The sequence below is a fragment of the Temnothorax curvispinosus genome, unplaced genomic scaffold (assembly GCF_003070985.1).
Source record: "Temnothorax curvispinosus isolate PA1 unplaced genomic scaffold, ASM307098v1 QBEX01013268.1, whole genome shotgun sequence".
Classification (NCBI taxonomy): domain Eukaryota; kingdom Metazoa; phylum Arthropoda; class Insecta; order Hymenoptera; family Formicidae; genus Temnothorax; species Temnothorax curvispinosus.
Genome location: NW_020223048.1, coordinates 27,649 through 48,712, shown reverse-complemented (window position 1 = coordinate 48,712; position 21,064 = coordinate 27,649). Strand labels below are relative to the sequence as shown.

At 41.5% G+C, this 21,064-nt stretch overlaps 2 protein-coding genes across 3 annotated transcripts in view; both read right to left on the bottom strand.

Moving 5' to 3' along the window:
- Positions 1 to 355: 355 nt before the first annotated feature.
- LOC112463457 (zinc finger and BTB domain-containing protein 14-like) overlaps positions 356 to 21,064 on the bottom strand; it is a 41,499-nt gene continuing 20,790 nt past the window's right edge. The window contains exon 5 of one of the 2 annotated variants that reach the window (XM_025029883.1): positions 356 to 736. In XM_025029883.1, coding sequence (XP_024885651.1) covers positions 444 to 736 — 293 coding nt within the window. In that variant the 3' untranslated portion in view covers positions 356 to 443. The remainder of the gene's footprint in view (positions 737 to 21,064) is intronic. The other variant, XM_025029882.1, reaches the window with a different exon arrangement.
- Positions 16,208 to 17,775, bottom strand: LOC112463459 (zinc finger Y-chromosomal protein 2-like). Its single transcript, XM_025029885.1, has one exon. It carries the CDS (start codon positions 17,631 to 17,633, stop codon positions 17,283 to 17,285), a length of 351 nt encoding a protein of 116 aa, XP_024885653.1. The 5' UTR covers positions 17,634 to 17,775; the 3' UTR covers positions 16,208 to 17,282.

Below are 21,064 nucleotides of genomic sequence, written 5' to 3'. Positions count from 1 at the left end.
TATATTAATCTTTCCTGTTCCATTTTTTTTGCCATTTTTGCGATTTTCGTTTGTTAAAAAAGACCCCTACAGGAGAAGTTCTCGATATCCCTTAAGCGTAAAACCTACAAAAGATTTGGTGTTCGAGAAAGAAGAAAAGCCGAGAGAGACCGGCCCTTTTTCCCCCCAATGGCCGTAACTTCAGGGCCATACTTTCGCCGTACGCGGAATACCCCCCTGTGGCTACGGCCACCCGCGCTCTCAGTATATATTTCATTGTTTATATATATATATATAATTTTTGGGGTGCGCGCGTATATGTTATATATATTATGTTTCAATATATATGTATATATATGCATATTTAAATATATATTTAATATATATGTTAAATATATATTAAATATATAAATATATACCATATATATATCTCATTTATCTTTCTTTCCTGTCTTCCGGCGTCTTTAGGATAGCGTGTTCATGGTGTCATTGCTTGTTGAGAGTGCCAACGAGCCCGCCATGAAATCATTAAGATCGATCTTTCTCGCTTCGGGGTGTTTGAATTTAAAGTGCGTGCGCAGGTTGTCGCTACGTGTGTACGTGGCACGACAGAGAGGACACTCAAACCTGCCGGGGAAGTGGACGTGGTAGTGGTTCCTGATGTGCGTCACGACCTTGCCGCACAGCTTGCACCTGTGAAGGTTGCAGCCGCCTGGCACCCGGTCAAAGGTCAGCCGCATGTGCCAGGCTTTTGAACCTGCAACATCAACACAAGACAAGTCACTTTCAACTGTTGGCTTCCCGACACGACGCGGCGAGTCGCCCGGTCGCCGGCGACTCGTATCTTTCTCTCTCTCTCTCTCGCTCTCTCTCTCTCTTTTTTACTTTTCCGTTTCTATCTTATTCGATTTTTTTCGTGATGTTACTCCGATTACGTTACTGTTACTTCTATGCCATTTCCGTGCTGCTTTCGCTTTGTGGTATTTTTATTTGGATACTTTTTTTGGTTTGGCTCTAGAGCGGCTTTTTTTCGAGGGTCGCCGGATCCTTGGATACTCGGGTAGGGCATTCAACTCCGTGGAAGTCTCTCGGATTCCAGGATCAAGTCGAATCCTCGAATCCACGGACCAGAACTGCGGATCCCCCGGTTTTTTTTTTGGGTCTTTGAATCTTTGGATTCTCGAATTCTTGGAAATTCTGAGATCTCTAGATCACCGAGTCCTAGGATCTTGAGACATTCGATCTTCGGAATCTTGAACCTACAGATACTCGGCTTCTCGAATCCTTGGATTCTAAAGATCCCCCGAGGTCTTGAGTCCCCTCGGAGTCGTTGGACATTTTAACTCCTCGCAGATGCAAATAAGATCCCCTCCGTATCCTTGGATCCTCCGATCCCGATCTCACTCTCGTTAATTTCGCGCGTTCGTCGTCCCCGAGTTCTTTTAGTCGTTTGCTTCCCTACCTCTCTACGTTTCTTTCCTTTATCTTAAACGTCCTCCCCTTTTTCTCGCGAATTGTACTGTGTATGTATATTATGTTATGTGTTACGTCCTGAACGCGCGTTAATCGAATTGCTAGAGACAGACAGAACGAGAGAAACATTTCACCGAACACATAAATAATAGAAAAAAAAATTATTTTTCCTCTTGTCACGTTTATCGTGAAAAAAGTACCGGCAGAATTTTGAAATATCGCTTTTCGTAATCGGATAAATTGATTCCCGAAAATTGACGTATAATAAAGAAAGAATATTACATTATTGTGAAAGCAGCTTATATATATTACTTTTGAAATAAACGTCTCGCGCAATGGATGCCGTTATATTTCACGATAAACTGGGAAAATGCGGGGTCTTTGATTAAAAATCGATCACTCGTTACCGCGGCGTTCCCTTTGAGGCGTCGCTGCTCTTTACGGGCTGCAAGACATTGTATCGTTTAAATAAATTTAAATAAATTGAGCCGCGAGCTCATATACCAAATAACTTCGCCGCTCGAGAGACGCTCTCTTTCTTTCTTTCTCTCTGTACGCGAAAGATGCGCTTAATAATTCCGTATTTAAAAACATGGAATTTCGCTTTGTGAGAGGCGCGAGCTCTTACAGGCCATTTTCGCAAATACCTGATGTAAAAAAAACGCGGCCATAACGAAGGAATAAATATTAAATCAAGCGACGCTCCGAGCTACTAAGCTAAAAACGAGCACGAGCAACGCCGCCACTCTCGTGTATTTAACACGAATTTTGCACTGCCTTCGTAAAACGACAAAATATGGCTGACGTTATACCGGAAAATGGTGAAAATTTTTTATTTATCATTAACGCTGAAATGTCGCAACTGAGAAGTTCGCGGCACAAAAGCTGGAAAACACGGCGTATTGCTACAGCTCTGTTTACCATTTTTGTACTTTTTTCCCAGCTTTTTTCGCTTTCCACTTTTACTATCTTTGAATCCCGGCAGATTTATTTTATGCAACAATTATGTAATCATTGACTGAGAAACGTAATTAATTTTCAGATATGCGATTGTCGTTCGATACGAAGAAAGTGCAAAATATTTCATAAGGGTGTGCACCAAGTAACGAACGAGCTGCGCCGAAGATATACACCGCGCGTCTTCGAACGAAGCGCAAACACTTGCCCCTCGACGCGATCGAAATGCGAGGTACTCGAGGCAGACGACGAGAACGTGCGATTAAAGCATCAGACACGTAAGTCCTCGTTAAACATCGATCAAACTCCAAACCAGTGCGATTAATCAGAGAGAAAGCGTAAAATGGGCGTACAAGTTTTGTGCGTAGGCAAAGCGAGCTGGTCGGTAAGGGCTTCTCTCGTTTTCCCGGTAACGCGTTAATCCCTCGAGTGTGGCCTGATATTGATAAACGTGCTACAATTGATATGTTAATCTCGCAAACAAAAAAAAAAGAAAAAAATTATCATCTATCTACATTTGTTATTAAACTAATCGAATTTTTATTTTTGTTTTATGCACGGCGTTTCTCCAGCAAGATCAGGTAGACACGTTCAGTATTTTAGACAAATTACGATCTCCGCGAAACAATTTGGCCCAAGAAATTAGGCAGTGCACCGCGTGTACGACATTACGCCGGTCGGGCTAATTAATCATTGAAATGATACGTATACGCGAGACGACCCAAAGCAATTATACTTCCATAACCTGATGCACGAGCGGAACGAGGTCGTTGTATTGTTCAAGGATACCAAATGGTTCTGTCTGTCTCAAGGTACGAGTGCCCGGCACCGAAATCTCAAACGGAAGAGATAGACCTGAAACGTAATGGAGCACACTCTGCGAGCGGTCGGGCACCGCACCGCTCGCAAAGTGCTTGCATATGCGCGAGTATGCGCGCTGCTTTGTACATAAACCCAATAATGTCGTGAAATCTCCCTGTCGTCGAGACGCATAGAACACCTCAGAACGTCAAATCCCTCTTTTCAAGCCCCACGGTCCTTCATAAACCTCCGAACGTCTCTCAGATCTCTCTACTCACATTATGATCCCTTATTAAAAGTAATCTGTACGCGTTTTGCTTAATAACAAGCAAAAATAAGTGTTTCAGTATATTTCTATATTTATACACGGATTGATAAGACATATGGCGAGATGAAATATTTTCGAAGTCAGAAAAGAGAAATGTATCTTTAACAATATATGATAAAACGTAAAAAAAATTATGTCTGTTTCGAAGTATGCATAAGCTATTTTAATTTATCTTTATGGAGAGACGCGGACCGTGAGTCGAAAGTGATTTACTATACTCCTGCACAGAGTCCGCGCGACAGGAAAATGACACTCGAGGTGCTCCATGATCTGGAAAAATGGAGTCCCTGAAAGCTCACGCCGCCATTCGGACTGATCAATATTCGTTTTTACGTGCCTCACTTAACGTATTTGCACGTACCCGGGATATCCGCCGACAGTCATAATGGTAACATAGAATGTGAACATAAAAACATAAAAACCCATAACCATTTATTTTTATTAGATAAAAATATTTAATGGAGAGGTCATCGGTTTGCGTTTATATTTAGATCTTCATATTTAAAAATGTTTCCATATCGTTAATTTAGGAATCTTTTCACAAATACTTTGGATTCATTTAAAACCTTTAAATCCCAAATTAAAAATCTTATAAATCATTCGTGTTTAAGAGAAGATCGAAATAAAATTTTCAAATTTTCAAATTAAGGATATATTCTCCCCGGTTATTAAAGGAATGATACGCTGCTACTTGCATGCAACATTACAGAACACCCTATATAGAATGCCGTTTATTCTTGTCGGGACGAGACCATCTCGGGATCCGAATAGGCTGACTGAACTCCCGCAGGAGACTCCATTCCGGCGATACTCCAAGCATGATATCGCGTGTTAACCCCTTGCAAACCGCCTTATTTTCGCGATGGTTACCCGTCACGTGCCACTTTATTTTGCCGCAAAGTCAGCAACGTGCGAAGCGAAGCACATTTTAAGAATATAAGAAACTGCCGGCGAAAAGAATTTCATGAGTAAACTCGCGGCGATATAAGTGCGCGGCAATAACTGTACAAAAAATATTAATGGCATACACAGCCTGCGCGAAAAATGGACCTGTATGTTTTATAAATCACATTATATCTCATATGATTATATCTACAAAGAATTATTGATTATTATCGTTATCACTAAACTCTTAATTTTCTATTACAGTGAACTAAAGAATTATTTGTACAGAAAAAGTCGCTATACCGCCGCGCGCAATATGGAAAACCAAAGGATATTCGCGCATTGTATTTACACGTGTCTGCGCAAATTACAGTACGTTCGGGCGTGTTTCCCCCGATTACCCCGTGTTTCCAAGCGTCACCTTATACGCAACTACTCGGGGAAACGGTGGGTGCCACAAAGGGTTAAATCGCTCTGTCTACCCCCTCAACAAGCCGATTGCCGCCGCGGTGTGTCGTCGTATCGATCGGCTGCACTCACGCTAGCTTCCGTTCTCGATTAATGCGCGATTTAAATAATATTCGCGTGACGGCGCGGGGGCGGCAGAGAAAGAAGGTGAAAGGTCACTCCGCGTTTCCGATCGATGAGAGAACTGGCGCCAAGAAAGGGTTCGCAAAACACCGGGTGGAGACGGGGAAGGGAAAGGGAAAGGGGGTGAAGGAAGCAGACGAGGTAAAAAACTTTCGTCAGTCTCGTCGCGCGGTCCCGTCGACCGTTCGATTTTCAATGAAACCCGATCGCCCCCGCGCTACTTTTTCATTTCCACTTTTCCGAGTTTCCGTGACGAGTGCCGCGCACGCGAAATGCAGCCGCGAGAACGACGCCCCGTCGACGCTGTAAAAAAAAGACTTTGTACACACGGTCGCTTTTTTATTATACATATACACAAGGTTTGGGGCAGCGATATTTTTAGCTATACATGTGTGTACATAAGTGTATGTATCCTTTTTTTTCCTCTCTTGTTAGTGCAGTAGCCTCGGTTAGATTCGGTTAGAACAGTGTTTTTCAACCCTTTCTGCGCGATAGAAATGCCTCGCGAGACACGCGAGTGATCGACAGTGCGTCACGGAGAGATTTGCCACTGCGGAAGTTGTATATCAATAGCGGGGAGCTATTCGTGAGATAATTACTACTCGGGATTAAATTGTCGAACTATTTCGACACGGAGAACGCGGGTTAAGAGAAACAGGATCTGCAAATCAATTTCAAATTTCTCCCGTTATCGATATACCTCTTCCGCACAAAATCACGATACACGATAGTCCCTTTGATCTTGATTTCAATAAAACGAACACGTAACGTGACAAGTATCAGGCACTCTACAAACTACAAACTCGCGGTGCGTATAATTACTTATTCCACAGTTATTTCGTAAAACGCCCGAAACGAGCTCAGCTATTCGTAAATCTCTTTCTCGAACACCTTGTGTTGTTGCTATTATACTTGAGATTCGTTTCAATAAAATAATAGGGCAGATCATACAAAAGATTTAAAAAAAAATAATAATAACCGAGCACGAATTTTCATTCAGATCACATTTTTCGCGAAACGTCGTCTGACATGGAACAGAGGTTGAAAAACACCGAGTTAGAATACGTCCCTTGTGAAGGAGCGAAGAATGCGTCAGTTGCTGTTACGATTACGTTTCGCGGCTCGCATAAAATCAGGTAAGGTCGATGTAACGGCTAAACCAGAAAGAAAGAAAGGTAGAAAAGAGAAACAGTCAGAAACGAGAAACAGTAGAGACAAAAAGAAAGAAAGAAAGAGAGACAAAATGTGTATGAAAGAAGATAAAGATCGAAAATGACGAGGGCAAAGCACCTGTGTGTCGGAAGATGATAAATTCCAAGAATAAACTCCAAGTAAACGAGAATCTGCCTCCTTTCCGGAGGAAAAGTAAAACATGGCTCTCTTTACGCTGACACGAACCAGATATAACAAAAAAAAAAAAAAGAGTAGAGAACCACGAAAGCGCGCATCCTCTCTTTCTATTTTCTGGCAGAACTGAACTCTCCCCTTTCCTCCGAAAAATCTAACCGGATCCGAATATCAAATCGCAAGAGTATCGAGTCCGGCCGAAACGATAAATGCACACGATCGTGGTTCGCGCGGTGGGTTAGATTAAATAATCATTGTTTATTATTTCACAAATCTCTTCTTGTGGTACAAAAATATTACAATATTTGATCCTGGTAACTTCTCGTCACCTCTGTTTACTCACTTAAATCTTAATAGCCGATGCGCACGCCAAATAAAATTGTTGCGATACTTTCGTCGATTGATAAATTGGTCCTGAGAACCGAAGCTGCAACAGGAGATTCGAAGTTTCACTGAGAACTTCCATTGATCATAATAGATACGACTGATTCGAGAAGCTAGAAAATCAAATCTTGGAATTCTGCCACTGTAGAATTCCAAGCCGGATACCGCAGGATTCAAAGACGTCAAGATACTAATATTTTGCGTATCCGGCTGTACCAATTTATAAATTCGTTGTGATTCTTGTAAAATCATACCTTGATTTATTACGAAATTTCATCATAAATTCGGTATGTGCGTTAAATGACGCTAAAAAAAGTAGCGCAAAATTTTGTTTGGCGCGTGCACATAGAAATCCTATTCTCTAAGTACACAAACATTAGCCTCGAAGGTGATTAATAAAATACTTACGATAGTTGCATTAATCTACGTTGGCGCATAGGCAGGCATTTTTTATGACGCGATTTGTTATGAAGGGGAGAAGGAGGTAAGGATAAAGGTTCAGAACAAGCGCGATGGTCAACGCAGTAGGCCCTGATCGTTGTCGAGAGTATTTTCTTCTTCAAGCTTACCAAACATGCGGAATCTAACGTGAGAAACACGTGATTCGGCGAGAAATGATTTACGTATTTGTGGCATATATGTAGGCGATTTTCGCGAATCGATTTCCACATTGCGTTCTTATCGTTTCGACGCGAATTTAATATAATGAATGCACTTCAGCCTCGATTCACTGAGTGCTATTTAATTCTCGCATAACTTTTATATAATCCACAATTTTTCAAAGACGCTTGTAACGAAATTATTGAAATAATCGAGAGGACCAAAGTTCTACGGATCTTACGATCAAGTGCTCAGAATTCTCCTACAATTAGAAAATTCGAGGACCGAAAGTTCAAGATAAGACCTGTGAACTTTGGTATTTAAATCAATGATTATTTTCCATCTCGTGCTTTTGATAAAATAACACCGGACATATAAAAGACGATTTTCCAGAAATATTTGAACTACGACGAACTCCGCGGTATAATTGTATGATTAATATTGCAAAATTAGAACGGAGAAAAACGTTCGGCGGACTATTATGGATATGCCATGCCGTGTGATAACGTGTCCATAGGTAGCGTGACACTAGTTATATTTTAGTTATCGAGCAGGGAAATCGATGTGCCACCGACAATGCCAATATTTCTCCTCGCGAAATAGCCACGGACTATTCTCGAGCTGCGAAATTAACGTCCGGAAATGAAGTTTGATGGCGCAATCCTGATTCGACTATCGACGCGACGATCTTGATTCGAGCGCGACGTACGAGTGACATTGACCGACGATACCGAACTATTATGCGCGACGCTACGTTTTTATTAATATAACATTTGCGATTCGTGCGAATCAACTTACGTGGAAAGAGCGAACTGTCATTATATGTAAATCACAGATTCGTATAAATTATGCATACGGTTCCCATTCGCGAGGTGTCGAGTTTCGTGTTTTGCATTAATTGAAAAGCGTTGCAGAACTTCAGCTTTGACGAAGACCGATCGGATGAACGATTAAGTAAGTCGCCCCGAAAATAGCTCTTCAAGGTCGTCAAAATTGCTTTTACCATAAACGATGACATCGCGTTTTAGCGTGTGCACTCTTTAACGACGGCTCTTTGTGGAAAGCCGAAGCTATCAAAATCACGTCGAATTCAATTAAATTTCTCGGTACATTAACGCCAGATTTTCCGCCGAATTAAGTCACTTCTCGTGGAAATTTTTCCGTTACTTCCACTTTTATAGCCCGAATTTTCGAGGTGCACGTTCCAGCTACCAATGTATGTATATTTTCTTTTTTCGTGTAATTTATGTATGCCGAAGATAAAGTGCACACGCTAGACACGTGCCCGTATTTCTGGGGGAATTTTTGATCCTCTTTAGCAACTCGTGTCGCAGTCTGATATTTCGCGCGAATCATAAAAAGCACTGAATAGAATCGAACACATTACGGCTCTTTGAATGTTTATTCTTATGTTAATATGTTGCAAATGTTTAACTTGTAAAAACTAATTAAAAAAAAAAAAAAAAACAATAATGATGAAATTAAAACACTTAAAATCACGAGTTTTTAAAATGTACATAGAATAAATAAAATTCTAAAATATGATCTTAGAATAAACAATAAAAAAATTAGAAATAAATTCCTAAATAAAAGAAGTAAAAATAAAGAAGCATAGATAATAAATAAATTAATTAGAAGAGATCAATTTTTACTATCTCGTGTTGCGATTGAGTTTAGCATGTTTTTCGAGGCAAAGAGCCGGAATGTGGAAAGTGGATATGAGAGACGGATCGGAAAAGACAGACGGCTGCGCGTATTAGAGTAACAAGCAAGCGTCCATTCGGTAGCGTGATTATTTCCGAGACTTCGAAACTGATCTTATCAGGAAGGGGGAACGTAACACAACCCTTACAATCATACGGGCAGGCGCTCGCTCTTGCCAGGCGCGTTCGCATGATGATTTATATCGGAATCGCGAGGCACGAACGTATTTAAATGCCCGGCGGGCCGACAGTGGGCGGCGTCGCATGGAAGTGAAGCCAGTCGGAAGTGGAAGTATTCCTGCAAGCGCCCAAGACAAAGACGAATGAGGCGGATGCGGTTAGATCTTGGAAATTACGGGGCCCGATGTTGTTTGCACAATGCGAGCCGTCTGTAAATGAGACACCAATTTTCCCCCGGCCCCGGTCGAATAACGAAGCGAGATTATCGAGAAAGCTAACTCTTGTATCGCATGACGAGAGACGAGATGTTGCACCTCTGTATTCCGAGGCGCGAAGATTTATGAATAAGGAAATCGTTCTCCGGGGCGCTCAGTGTCAATCGTTTTAAAGCGCATCGGGAGTTTACGAGCAGCGAGTGCACGCTCTTCGTATCATCTATGTCGTCTAGTTCATTTCACATTGATCCAAAACGCATGGTGCTATACACAATTTAGCTAAACTAGTAAACTCTCTCTCTCTCTCCTTTTTTCTTTCTCAATCTGCTCCAATAATAGGATTCATCGATAGACCAACATCCACGCAACTCTATTCTAGTCAAAGGATCAAATTTAAATGATCGTCAAAGCGTTCGCTTTTAATTACGCATCTATAAGTGAATCGTGCACGACTGGAGTAAGGGAACCAGAGGGGTCATCGAATTCTTGCCACCAATACTCCACAATCTCCTCTTTACAAACTTTTACAAAGTTAGGGTCGACTTAGCAGCCGCTGCTAGCATCGCCGTCCGTTACCCCTGCGCGAGCATCCCTCAGCTCGTAGGGATGCAAGGGCGGAGGCGAGCGGCGTGGCAGCCAGCTGCCAGCATCACCGACTAATGTTGCAACAGGGAGAGAAAGAGGGAGCGAGAGAATGGACAGAGGGCGGAGGTACACACAGGGGGAAAGAGACAGGAAGAAAACGGGGGGGACTGAGAGGACAGAATAGCGGAGGGGATACTCGGAGAGATTTATTATGCAGAGGAGAGCGAGAGAAACGGGCACGAGCCCTTTCGGAGCTTAACACACTTTGTACCGGGCACTGCGCACGTAAGCTGTCTCTATTTTTCGGCCCGCAACGTTGATATACGTGCGAAGGGAGTATACGCGGTTTATACTCGGTTTATGTTCTGAATAATGCATCCGAATGCATATCTCGGCGAAACTTTCATCTCTTCTCATCTTATTACTCCGGCGTGAATAATATAATTTATGAAATTACATATCCGTAGGACAATAGTTACATCTGACGTAAATTCTGCTCAACGTGGAAGAAATTCCTCGTTAAAATACAACGGCGCGTCTTAGGGAAACGTAGCTGTGTAAACGTACAAATTAGAAATGTAGGTACTTAGAAACACGCACGTAACGAATTATAGGTACTTAAAGATGAAGCAGTCTCAAAAATCACTCTCGCGCTAACAACGCCCAATCTTCGCGTCGCGTGGAACCCGATATTCTCTCTCATACACCGGCATCGATCACCGCGCTGTGCCAGAAAGAGCCGTCAAGCAGGAGGGATGCAGGAGGGGTAGAAGGGCAGAGGGGCAGAGACGCGGAGACGCAGCAGCCGCTAGAGGACAAGCGGGGTGGCGAAGAGGAGGGTAAAGGGAATGCAACGACGAGACCAGGAGAGAACAGAGTGTATTTCCCACCCTCCATTGTGTGCGCCTCTCCCGTATCTCTCTCTCTCCCGGTTCACATTCGACTAAACTGCATATATGCTGAGGAGTGTGGCCGCATGATCTATGTACGTGGATTCAACACGGTGGCCCATACGGCACTAGTATTGCTACAGGATTTCGCGTTTCCCTCGCCGAGTGACATCATATGCGGGAAACAACTCGTACCTTCTTTCTCTACTTTCGTTCTTTTTTTTTTCTTATTTTCCGTTGAACCAGATGCCGCAATAAATTCACACGTGGCTGCCGAGGAAATATCTTACAACCGCACATACTTCCTTCAAACGAGGAACCTTCCTCTCAAAATCTCCCGGGTAGCGGTGCTCAAATTCGAAACGAGAAACTGAAGATTCTTCATGATCAAACGTGGAATAATAACGCTGATAGCTTTCTGCTAATTTTGCGAATCGTCTATATTTATCGGATTAACGTATAGAAAACATTAAGCAAAACCTCTCTCGTCGAGCTTGGAATTCAAAGGTTCGACAGAATATCTAAAGTACCTGTGAGATATTTTTGCAAAATCTATAATCGGAGCCGTCTATTATTCTATTATTCATTATAAAATTCGTTCTGTACGTAATTACTAGCGATTTAATTGTCCCGATGAAATCGTTTGTTGCAAATTCCGTCGCGTGAGTTTCGAGGAGCAACGAAATTCTGACGCTGTAAACTTTCCCGATGCCATTGATTTCCGGAGTGCTACTGCAGTCGACCGAAACGTTGGAACTTCATTTCGAGTATTCCTGTCAGTAGCTATACAGTAGCTTTGCTACAGACCTGTGGAGTACCGTCTGTTCGAAGATAATGCCACAGCGTTCCCCGAACATGTAACCACTTAAGACATAAGGGAGGCGAGGCTTGATTGAACTGTTCGGAAACGGCGATAACGAGAACATCACGATGTACGCAAAGAGAACAGCGAATTCTGTATTCAATTGAGCATTCAATACTAATAACGGTCGAAAACAAAGATCACTGACTTGCAATCTCACTTGAATTATTTGACGACATCAACGAGAATGGTTCTAAGAAAGAGTATCAAAGATTTTCATAGCGCAACGAGTAAAAATGGCATAAAAAATGTTTTCTTATGATGACTGAGAATAATTTGCAGATAGACTTTCGGAGATTTATATTGAATAATTACGATTTAGAACTTGAAAAAAAATAAAAATTAGATACACAAATATATAAATAAAATAATACTTTAAACTTTAGCCGTTTTATAGAGATATCTATAGAAGAACGTTTTTCTCACACTAAAAACACCACGGTTAAATGATTAATGGCCCGGCGCGATCAGCAGAGTTTCACGAGATTCGCGCCAGCTGAAGTTTCCGCTCCTTCGAGCGAGCTCTCAAGGACGATCGGCGGAAGCCAGCGGCGGTTCTGGTTTCTCCTCCATTGGTTAAGCCAACCACCGGGGTTTAAAGTAAGCGGGCACGAGCGCGAAAGACGAAAAGCCTCTTGTCGTGTGCTCGAGAAACGAAACTCTTTGCGAGCGGGGCACCTCGCTCGGGGCGTACCTCCACCCGCTGATCCTCTTATTCAGAACACCATCCTGCGCCTTCATCCTCGAACCACCGTCACCATCCGTCCGACCGCCGTGCGACGTGCGCGCACTCGTGTAATAAGGGCGAGAAGATATGCCGGTAAGAAGCTTATCGTCGGGAAAGGACCCCGTCGCGCGCTCCTTGGACGAGTCCCGTGCTCGCTCTCTCGCCTGTGCACGAGAATATTAAACAACCGATGCGTCTCGAGAGCAGAAAGAAAACTGTGATACGTCGGTGAAGCCGCTTTATTCGATGATCGATCGATGTCGAGAATGAGTATCGGTGAACGGAACAAGTATCGGTGGAGGAGTCTCCCCGAGATAGTGATTTTAGAAACGACAATGGGATCAAGGCGTGAAAGAGAGAGCGAGGGAGAAAAAGAGCGAAAAGAAGTGGAGCTTAACGCGGAAAAAGAAATAAGCAGGTCGGAAACAAAACCGAGTGGGAGAACTTCACAAGTTGCGCGACCTAAGTAGGACAGCCGATGTAAAGATTTACGACATAAAGATTGTTGATCTACGAAAATATCAGAGAATAGCCTGTGACATTTTAATTGAGATTATAAGTAGCTGATTATAAGACTATTTAAGGCTTCGCGAAAATAAAACAGCGTACCATGCTTATGGTAAAGATCATTAATGTTGGAACGTGACGCACCGTTAAACATTAAAATAGTAAATGCAACGACTGTTCAGATAAAAGTTTCGAGTCAATGATCAAATTACGTAATAAATATCAATATTTTTCTTATATGAATATCTAGAGAACTTGTAAAGCGCACATATAATATCATCGTAGACCTATAAAAATCTATAAATTAATAAAAATATCCGATATAAAAAACCAGAAAGAGCATCGGAACGGATCGATAAAATCGAGGACGGAAGGCACACTGCGAGGGTAATTAGGGTAATGAAGGGCGCGCTGTATAATTAGATGCAACGATGGATCGATGGACCGAGCTATTGCCGGGGGGATGCAAAATGCTGTTGAGCTTTTTATCGCTCAACCGTGTTGTGAGAAAGAGAGATAAAGGGAGACAGAGAGAGAGAGAGAGAGAGCCCTTTGACCGGGCTGCGGCAGGGAAAGTATCGCGTGATACTAATTTCCATTTGGGCCCTGCCGCCCGGGCTCGGTTCGCTAATGCAGCGACGCCATCCATCCATCCATCCATCGCTTTACCACGTCGCCCAGAGAGACAATTTTCCGCCGTTAAAGGTCGGAAAGTTATGATACCGAGGTGGCTCGCTGAAACGTGACAACGTTTCTCACGTCTTGCGCGGAATATAGTGCAGCAGGCTCCGCAGCGTTACGGCTGCACGTCACGGCCAACTCGCGGACATTAATATTATCCGGATCCGAATTGTCGCTCGGGCTACGTGTTTCCCTTGTCACGGAGAAACGGAGACAGGGTTCGCGGATTCAAGAATCCGTGCCATTCGGAGATCGCGCATGGGAGAGTACCACAAATTCCCCGCGTGCAAACATACCGAGAGTCTTGCGACGAAAAGACCACGTCACTGCCACAGGAAATGCATACAGAACGCAAGCTTTTAATATTTATATATATCGTTTCCCTGAAGAGACAAATTCGACATATGATCTAGCAGAAACTAAGACGGTGAATGAAAAGAAGATGATACTCTCGTAAGGAGAGAAATGAAAATGGGAGAATAAATAAAAAATGCAAAATGCAAAAGTTGTTTTAAAGAAGTACTGTCGAACATTCGGGCATGTAAGACATATCGCCTGTGTATTTTTGGCAAGAAGACGCTACGATGGTTTCCAATCCATTTGATTCTCAAAAACGACATCGTGATGTCGTGTTGCGATCATGGCTTGTTTTTTAGCCCGGCTCCCAGCCGGAAAAATAGTCGATATGTCATTGACAGAGCTCTGTGATTCCAAACTCTTGCAATTTTTACTACCACTCGGTGCAATCGATGCGGGCCTACTAGTGTGGCTTTAACTCACGAAAAGTATCTACCGCTCGTACTTTACGAGATAAATAAGAATTTAAGATCTGAGAAAACGAAGCTGCTAAGATTAGAATTTAAGCATTGAAAGATCTTAAAATCTCGAGCAGGTCAAGTTTTCAAGCAAGTTAGAACTTCAATATTAGAACGTAGTATCGTATAAAGTACCAAGTGTCTCACAGCAGTAAGCTAAGAAATCAGACTCGAAAAACTCCAAGCTACTACAGGCAAATTCTAAGACAGCGACTGAAAAATAAATGACGCTTTCGTAACGGATAAGACATAAAAATGAGCTAATAAATAAACCTCTCGGCAAACTGTATCTTGTGATTACTGTTCATAATCAAAGTAAGTGGCCCGGGTAAGTGAATTCCACGCTCCCGGGAGAGTTTTGCGCGCGTTTTCATTTTTTAACAGTTTTGGAAACCATGACGCTGCCAGAACGCGTCCACTTGGCGAGAGGCAAAACGAGATGACGTTTATTTGTTGCGTAACGCGCGTGAGCGTAGAAAGAGGAACAAAACGCGCGTTCCCGCATGAAACTGCGTTGTCGCTTTGTGCGAACGAACAGATAGCAAAAGTTCGTCGCGTCCGCCGCGCAAGAATGTTTCGAAAAATCGCGAGAGCGTGAGGAATTCCCTTAGGATGCCGACAAAGAGAACAAAGAATTTCAATAACTGCGAGATGTCGCGAGTACGAGGACGACCTTGTTACACCTAATCCCGTAAAGCTGCGTGGAAACTTCGACTAATCCTACGTAATGTTCTTTCCGCAGGTTTTGAGTAGACTTAAGACTTTCGAGGGAACAGCTACAGAACAAGCGCCGAGTTTTGGCGAGACGAAAAATGAACGAGTAACAAAAACTGAAACAGTATTCGCGAGGGTATTCTGCGTTTATGAGCGTACGGCACCTTTCCGAAAAAACTTGGACATACTTGCTCGATTTACCGCCCGCTATTGGCGCGAATTCAATGGCTCGAAGAGCTAAAAGTGTCGCATCTGCAAATAGAGAAAGAACATAGATAAAAAAAACCTGGCTCGACGCCATTCCTACCCGGAGCCACGACGGGCGAGAACGACGCAAACGGTGGAAAAAGGACACGTGTGTTACGTAACGACGTACAAAGGGCTATGAACGTGTGACCATGCACTGCCTAAGGGAGGTATATCGCATCGCTTATTATAATTACTATTTATCGTATTATCGTTATTTATCTCGTGACAAGCGATATCCTTGTACTTAAGCAAAAGGCACCATAAGTGAGCTCCGAAGCCTGTTCTTTTTTTTTCTCGTAACAGCCTATGGGCCTGCGGGACTAGTTTCATCATGACTATTTTTGAGCCGCGACGACTCACATAGAAATCAGTCTTCGACGTGATTCACAACCTACGTCATATAAATATAATATACGTATAAATATATATATATTTTACGTACACGCGTCGAAGAATGTTTTGCATCATCTTTCCATTACGCCGATCAATCGCGCTGTTCGAGATAAAAAAAATTGTTCCGTAATTTATTTTTGCACACTGTTCCAATATAAAGTTTTTATATTTTATATAACGCTAAATATGTTTTCGCGTTATATGTATATTTACGTTATATATGTATATATATATACATATGTGTATATATATATACATATATACACATATATAATCCTAAATATATATATATGTATATATGTATATATATATATATATATAGGATCTAATGAAGATCTCAGGATAATCGGAACGGTGCAAAACCATTCGTGACGCGTGCGTATAAGAGATACTTAACATCGTTTAGATCATATATTTTTCCTGCGCGCCTACAGACGATAGTCGAAGATGCTGGAGTCCAAAAATCTAGGAATCTGAAAACCCTAGCGTCCGGAGGACGCAGGGATCAAGGGAAGCCGCGAGATCCTCGGAGTCGGAGCGGAAGTCCGCGGATCCGGGCGTGACACGAAAGTGACGAAAGGGAGGATGATTACAAGATCCGGCGATAGTCCGTAATCTTGGAGGAACGTTACTCCGTCTTCCGTATTTCAGAACGATACGTCATTCGGACGATCAACGGGAGGTAGAACAGGAATGAAGTTTTGTACTCGACATTACTTTCACTGAGATCTCCAGCTTACACGGATTCTACGAACACTCCGCTATAACTAAGGGAATCTGCTTGTCTCAAGCGAGAGAAAGAGATCCCCGTGTCCTTACTCATTAGCATTAAATACTTAGGAGCTAAACGCACAAGAATAAATAAATTTAATTTTAGTTTAAATATAGTGCTCTCTAAAGAGACGCACGCGCACACGATGTAATCGTCACGTATAGCTATGCGACGAGGAGGGTCCTTCGTGCGACATATCGACCGTGGCGATTAATACTAAGTAACGTGTAAAATGACATGGGCACAAGTTACACGAGTTCCAGGCCAACTCCCTGCAAACGCATGCATGCAAATCTACACTTACGATTTATATGATAGAAAAATAAATTACGCAAAAATAAATTATGTATGTAGAATATACGAGGATTTATGAATCGGAAGATCTCCAGGTATCCGAGGTATCGGAAAGATCCAAAGATGAGTGGAATCTATCGAGAGACACGGTCCTGTAACTTGCTGTCGCTTTGGCGCGAAGCGGACCGTTGTATCTATACTCTACTACCTTAAATTATACATAGTATATTCCGATAAGGTCAGTAATCGAGTTCCTGACAGGCTTACCCGATTCGAAGATCCTCGCACAATCCCGCGGTTAGTATACTTTGCACATGGACGCACTGTGTGTTTATGCGACGCAAGAATTACTAAGTCAAATAACCCGCCTCGGATTTTGCTAAGAAATGCTTGTGGTCCATGCGCATAAACGGCGATATCACATCCTGCATGCCGTGTTTCAACTTAATGTGCCTTTTCAGATTGTCAGACCTGGTCAACGATATCAGACATATTTGACATTGGTGCTTGTCGGGGTTGTGCGATTTCATGTGCTTTTTTATGTTGGCTACGCTCTTGCCGCACAGCTTACAGCACTCCATACCGATCAGCGAGTGCTCTAACTTATTGTGACTGTCTTTACTTATATCCTTTTCTTTTTTGCAAGTCCTTGTCGTTCCTGGAATACAAGGTCCCGTTTCGATGAATTCATCATAATTCATTAACGATGCCAACTGTGTCTACTAATATCACCCCAAAATATATAAGGATGGTCGATCCGACGTTATCACACTCAATGTCTTTTATTTCTTTGCGCAATGCCTAATGTAATGTTTCATGTCTGAACTCTTTAATTAATTTAAAAAAAAAAAGTATGCACGTATATTTTTACCAAATGTACGTATAAATATACGAATGAAAAGTTATGAAATAAAAGATCTCAAAAATAAATGTTAAATCCTATTTAATGACCATTATAACATAAATGTAATAGCTTTCTCTTGCAAAATATTCGAAATGCAAATATTTTATCACAGATTTTACCTTTTCATTGTAAAATGCAAAAATTATACAAATAATATTTAAATATGCAATTTTTCTGTAAAGAAAATTTTTGGAATAAATATTATTTTGCGACACAGATGTTTGAGTAATAAAATTCTAATTAATCGTTACAAAAAATATTAAAAATTTATGCAAAAATGTAATATTCTCTAATCCATGAAGTTAAAATTTATTTTATTGATTATTCAAAAACCTCTTTTACTATAGTTTGCGGTATATTTAAAAAATTGTTTTTCAAATAGAAATATTTTTTAATTATGCTATTGTTTTAATATAAGAAATTATCATTGCGAAAAAAAATACTTTTGATGATAACGTTAAATAGAACATCCTTTATGCTTCCCATAAATCACACTCTACGTCAAATAGTTGCAGAGAAGAGGGGATTCTCTTAATTACGTTCAAAATCAACGAAGATATCATAACGAACACCACACTCGTATTTATACAGAGTAATGTACTTAATGGAATTGCTTGATTTTCTTTCTTGTTTTTATAAGCGCTGGAAATATATATGAAAACTTTGCTTGTTGCAGGAAAGAAATAATGTAGACATAAAAAGAAAAAAAACAGAAGGTCTGTAGAAGGGTCTGAGAGAACATGATAAAAAAAAAAAAAAAAAAAAAAAAAATCAAAACTCTTTCGCGTTTATCGAAACAAGACAGAGAATCGATCAATTCCATCAAGGACTTCGCCCCGTGCTCTTTCTTCTCATCTATAATTACCTACTCGTAGCAAATGTCAATACCATGTAAAAAGCGCAATTCTACTGTCATCTCATCGCGTTCCAAGAGACTAAAGATACTGTCACAATACAGTACAGGAGAGGAAGAAAGGAGGAAAGAGACGTCGAAAATTTAACATACCAAAAAGAAAACCGAAAATAAACATTCAAGTGTGAGAACCTCGGCGAGGAGATTCGCCGATTCGTCTCCACAAATAAAAACACTCGGTCTGCGGAGATCGCGATACGGACTATCGACTTTGTCCTCAGCTCTTAAACGTCGCCCATACATAAATTGCTCCGTCGGAGATCAAACGCGCGCATCTCGCGACCACTGGCAACTATTGCATAATGCAGCTCGTGCAACATTTCAGCTAACTCGATATAATATGAATATGCAATCAAGAAGTACGTAATCTGGTAACTATCAACGACAAGCGACGACGACGGCAACGACGACAACGACGACGATGACGACGATGACGACGACGAGATCGCTACGAGGTCGAGGATGCGAAAGATAAACGAAGAATAGCATTAGCAACAGAGAGTCTATTTAACGATCGGTTTAATCGCGTATGCTTCTTCGGGAATAATTGTTAGGAGGAAAAAATGCTACCTAGAGTTACGAGTTTTCCTGCTGCTGCTGCTGCTGCTGCCGCTGCTGGCAACTATTATTAATGCATCGACGATACGCAGTGGATAAGAATCGTGTGACTATAAATAGGCGTGACGTATTAATGTGGACGAGCGATAGAAAATATTTCGCGAAAAGTGAAACTTTACCTCATAAATTCATCTATAGACTTTTTATAGATAACGTATGCGAAACTCGGATCCTCGGATCCTGCAATCCCTAATTCCACGAAAATCAATCACGGTATAGAGAATCCGCGAATTCCAGAATCTTGAAATCTAACTGAAATATCCTAATCTCTAATTTTAGAATAGATTTTCGGGATTATCAGATCCTCGGATCCCCCGCGCTCTTGTGTAATCGCGTTAACCTTCGTATCCATCTCGTGGTATCAAGCAACATAGCATAGGAAACGTCTTACGTAACGATTTTTTTTTTCCTCGCGGCCGACAACTTTATTAACGCAAACGACGGATTGCGCAACGAGATGCGCAACGATTGCACATTTTGTTGCTAATATTCTCGTTCACTCGTGTAGGTCGAAACGAACAGCGCAAGAGAGACGTGAGAATATAAGATCAAGATCGCCAGGCACGGTGACGCAAGATACGGCAAAAGGGTATATAAGAGAATAGAAAATAAAAACAGCACATAAAGACATGCACAGAGAGTCCCGCCATGGAAGTTGCGTATATGCGTACGTCTGCGCTCGCACGTGCACGCAGTGTACGCATATATGATGTGTATATATATATATATATATATATATATATATATATATATATATATGACATAAGTATATACATGTCATCTCGCACACACGACACACATTTACACGCATTCACGCAAATGGAGTTCGTTAATGTGGCATCACGCATACGCACGCACACGCGCCACATACACGTGTAAAAACAGCGAGATGAACTCAGCCAGTCGCACCCACACACCGCAATCTCGGACACGGATAAAAAAAAAAAACAGAAAAAAAATGAGATAGAAGTACAGTCCATTTGCTGATACCATGTCCCAAACCAACGAGAGTTTTGTTATGTTTTATTTCTTTCTGTATATGTATTAACACACGTAATTAAAACTACCACAATGACGTAGCAAATGCACGATACCATCACCACAACACCAAGGGTTTATGTAATATACATATGTAGTTAGATATATATACAGACATACACACACATGTATAGAGATTGGTCTCGGTGTGTATGCATATATATACGTACGTACACATATACATGTACATATATATATATAAAAAGGTCTTTCATTTTCTAAAGTTACACTCACTACACTTGCCAGATTTGGAAATAGAGGGATGCTCGCTTCGGACGACACCTACGTACGACTCGACTCGTGTCAAATCCTTGCAAAAACGTGCATGCAGATCTCCCTCGATTTCTTAGATGTAACATATTTCCCATTGACTGACGAGAGATCGTTTTTTTTTTCGATCGCGTGACGTCAAACGCCCGAAACGCGCGAAAAGATGAGTTTGACCCGAATTATGCGCGATATTTTACAACGAAAAAACGCGTCGCCAAATCTTTTATCGCTATTTACAAGCTCAATATCTAAACTCGTCCGAATGTTGTGTCTGATATAATACCGAGTATAATCTTCAAACATAATGTACAAGTTAATCGCAAATCAGGGCGGTTTAGTACAAAACGTAAAAAAGGAAATATGTTAAATCTAAATGAAATTTTGGTCGT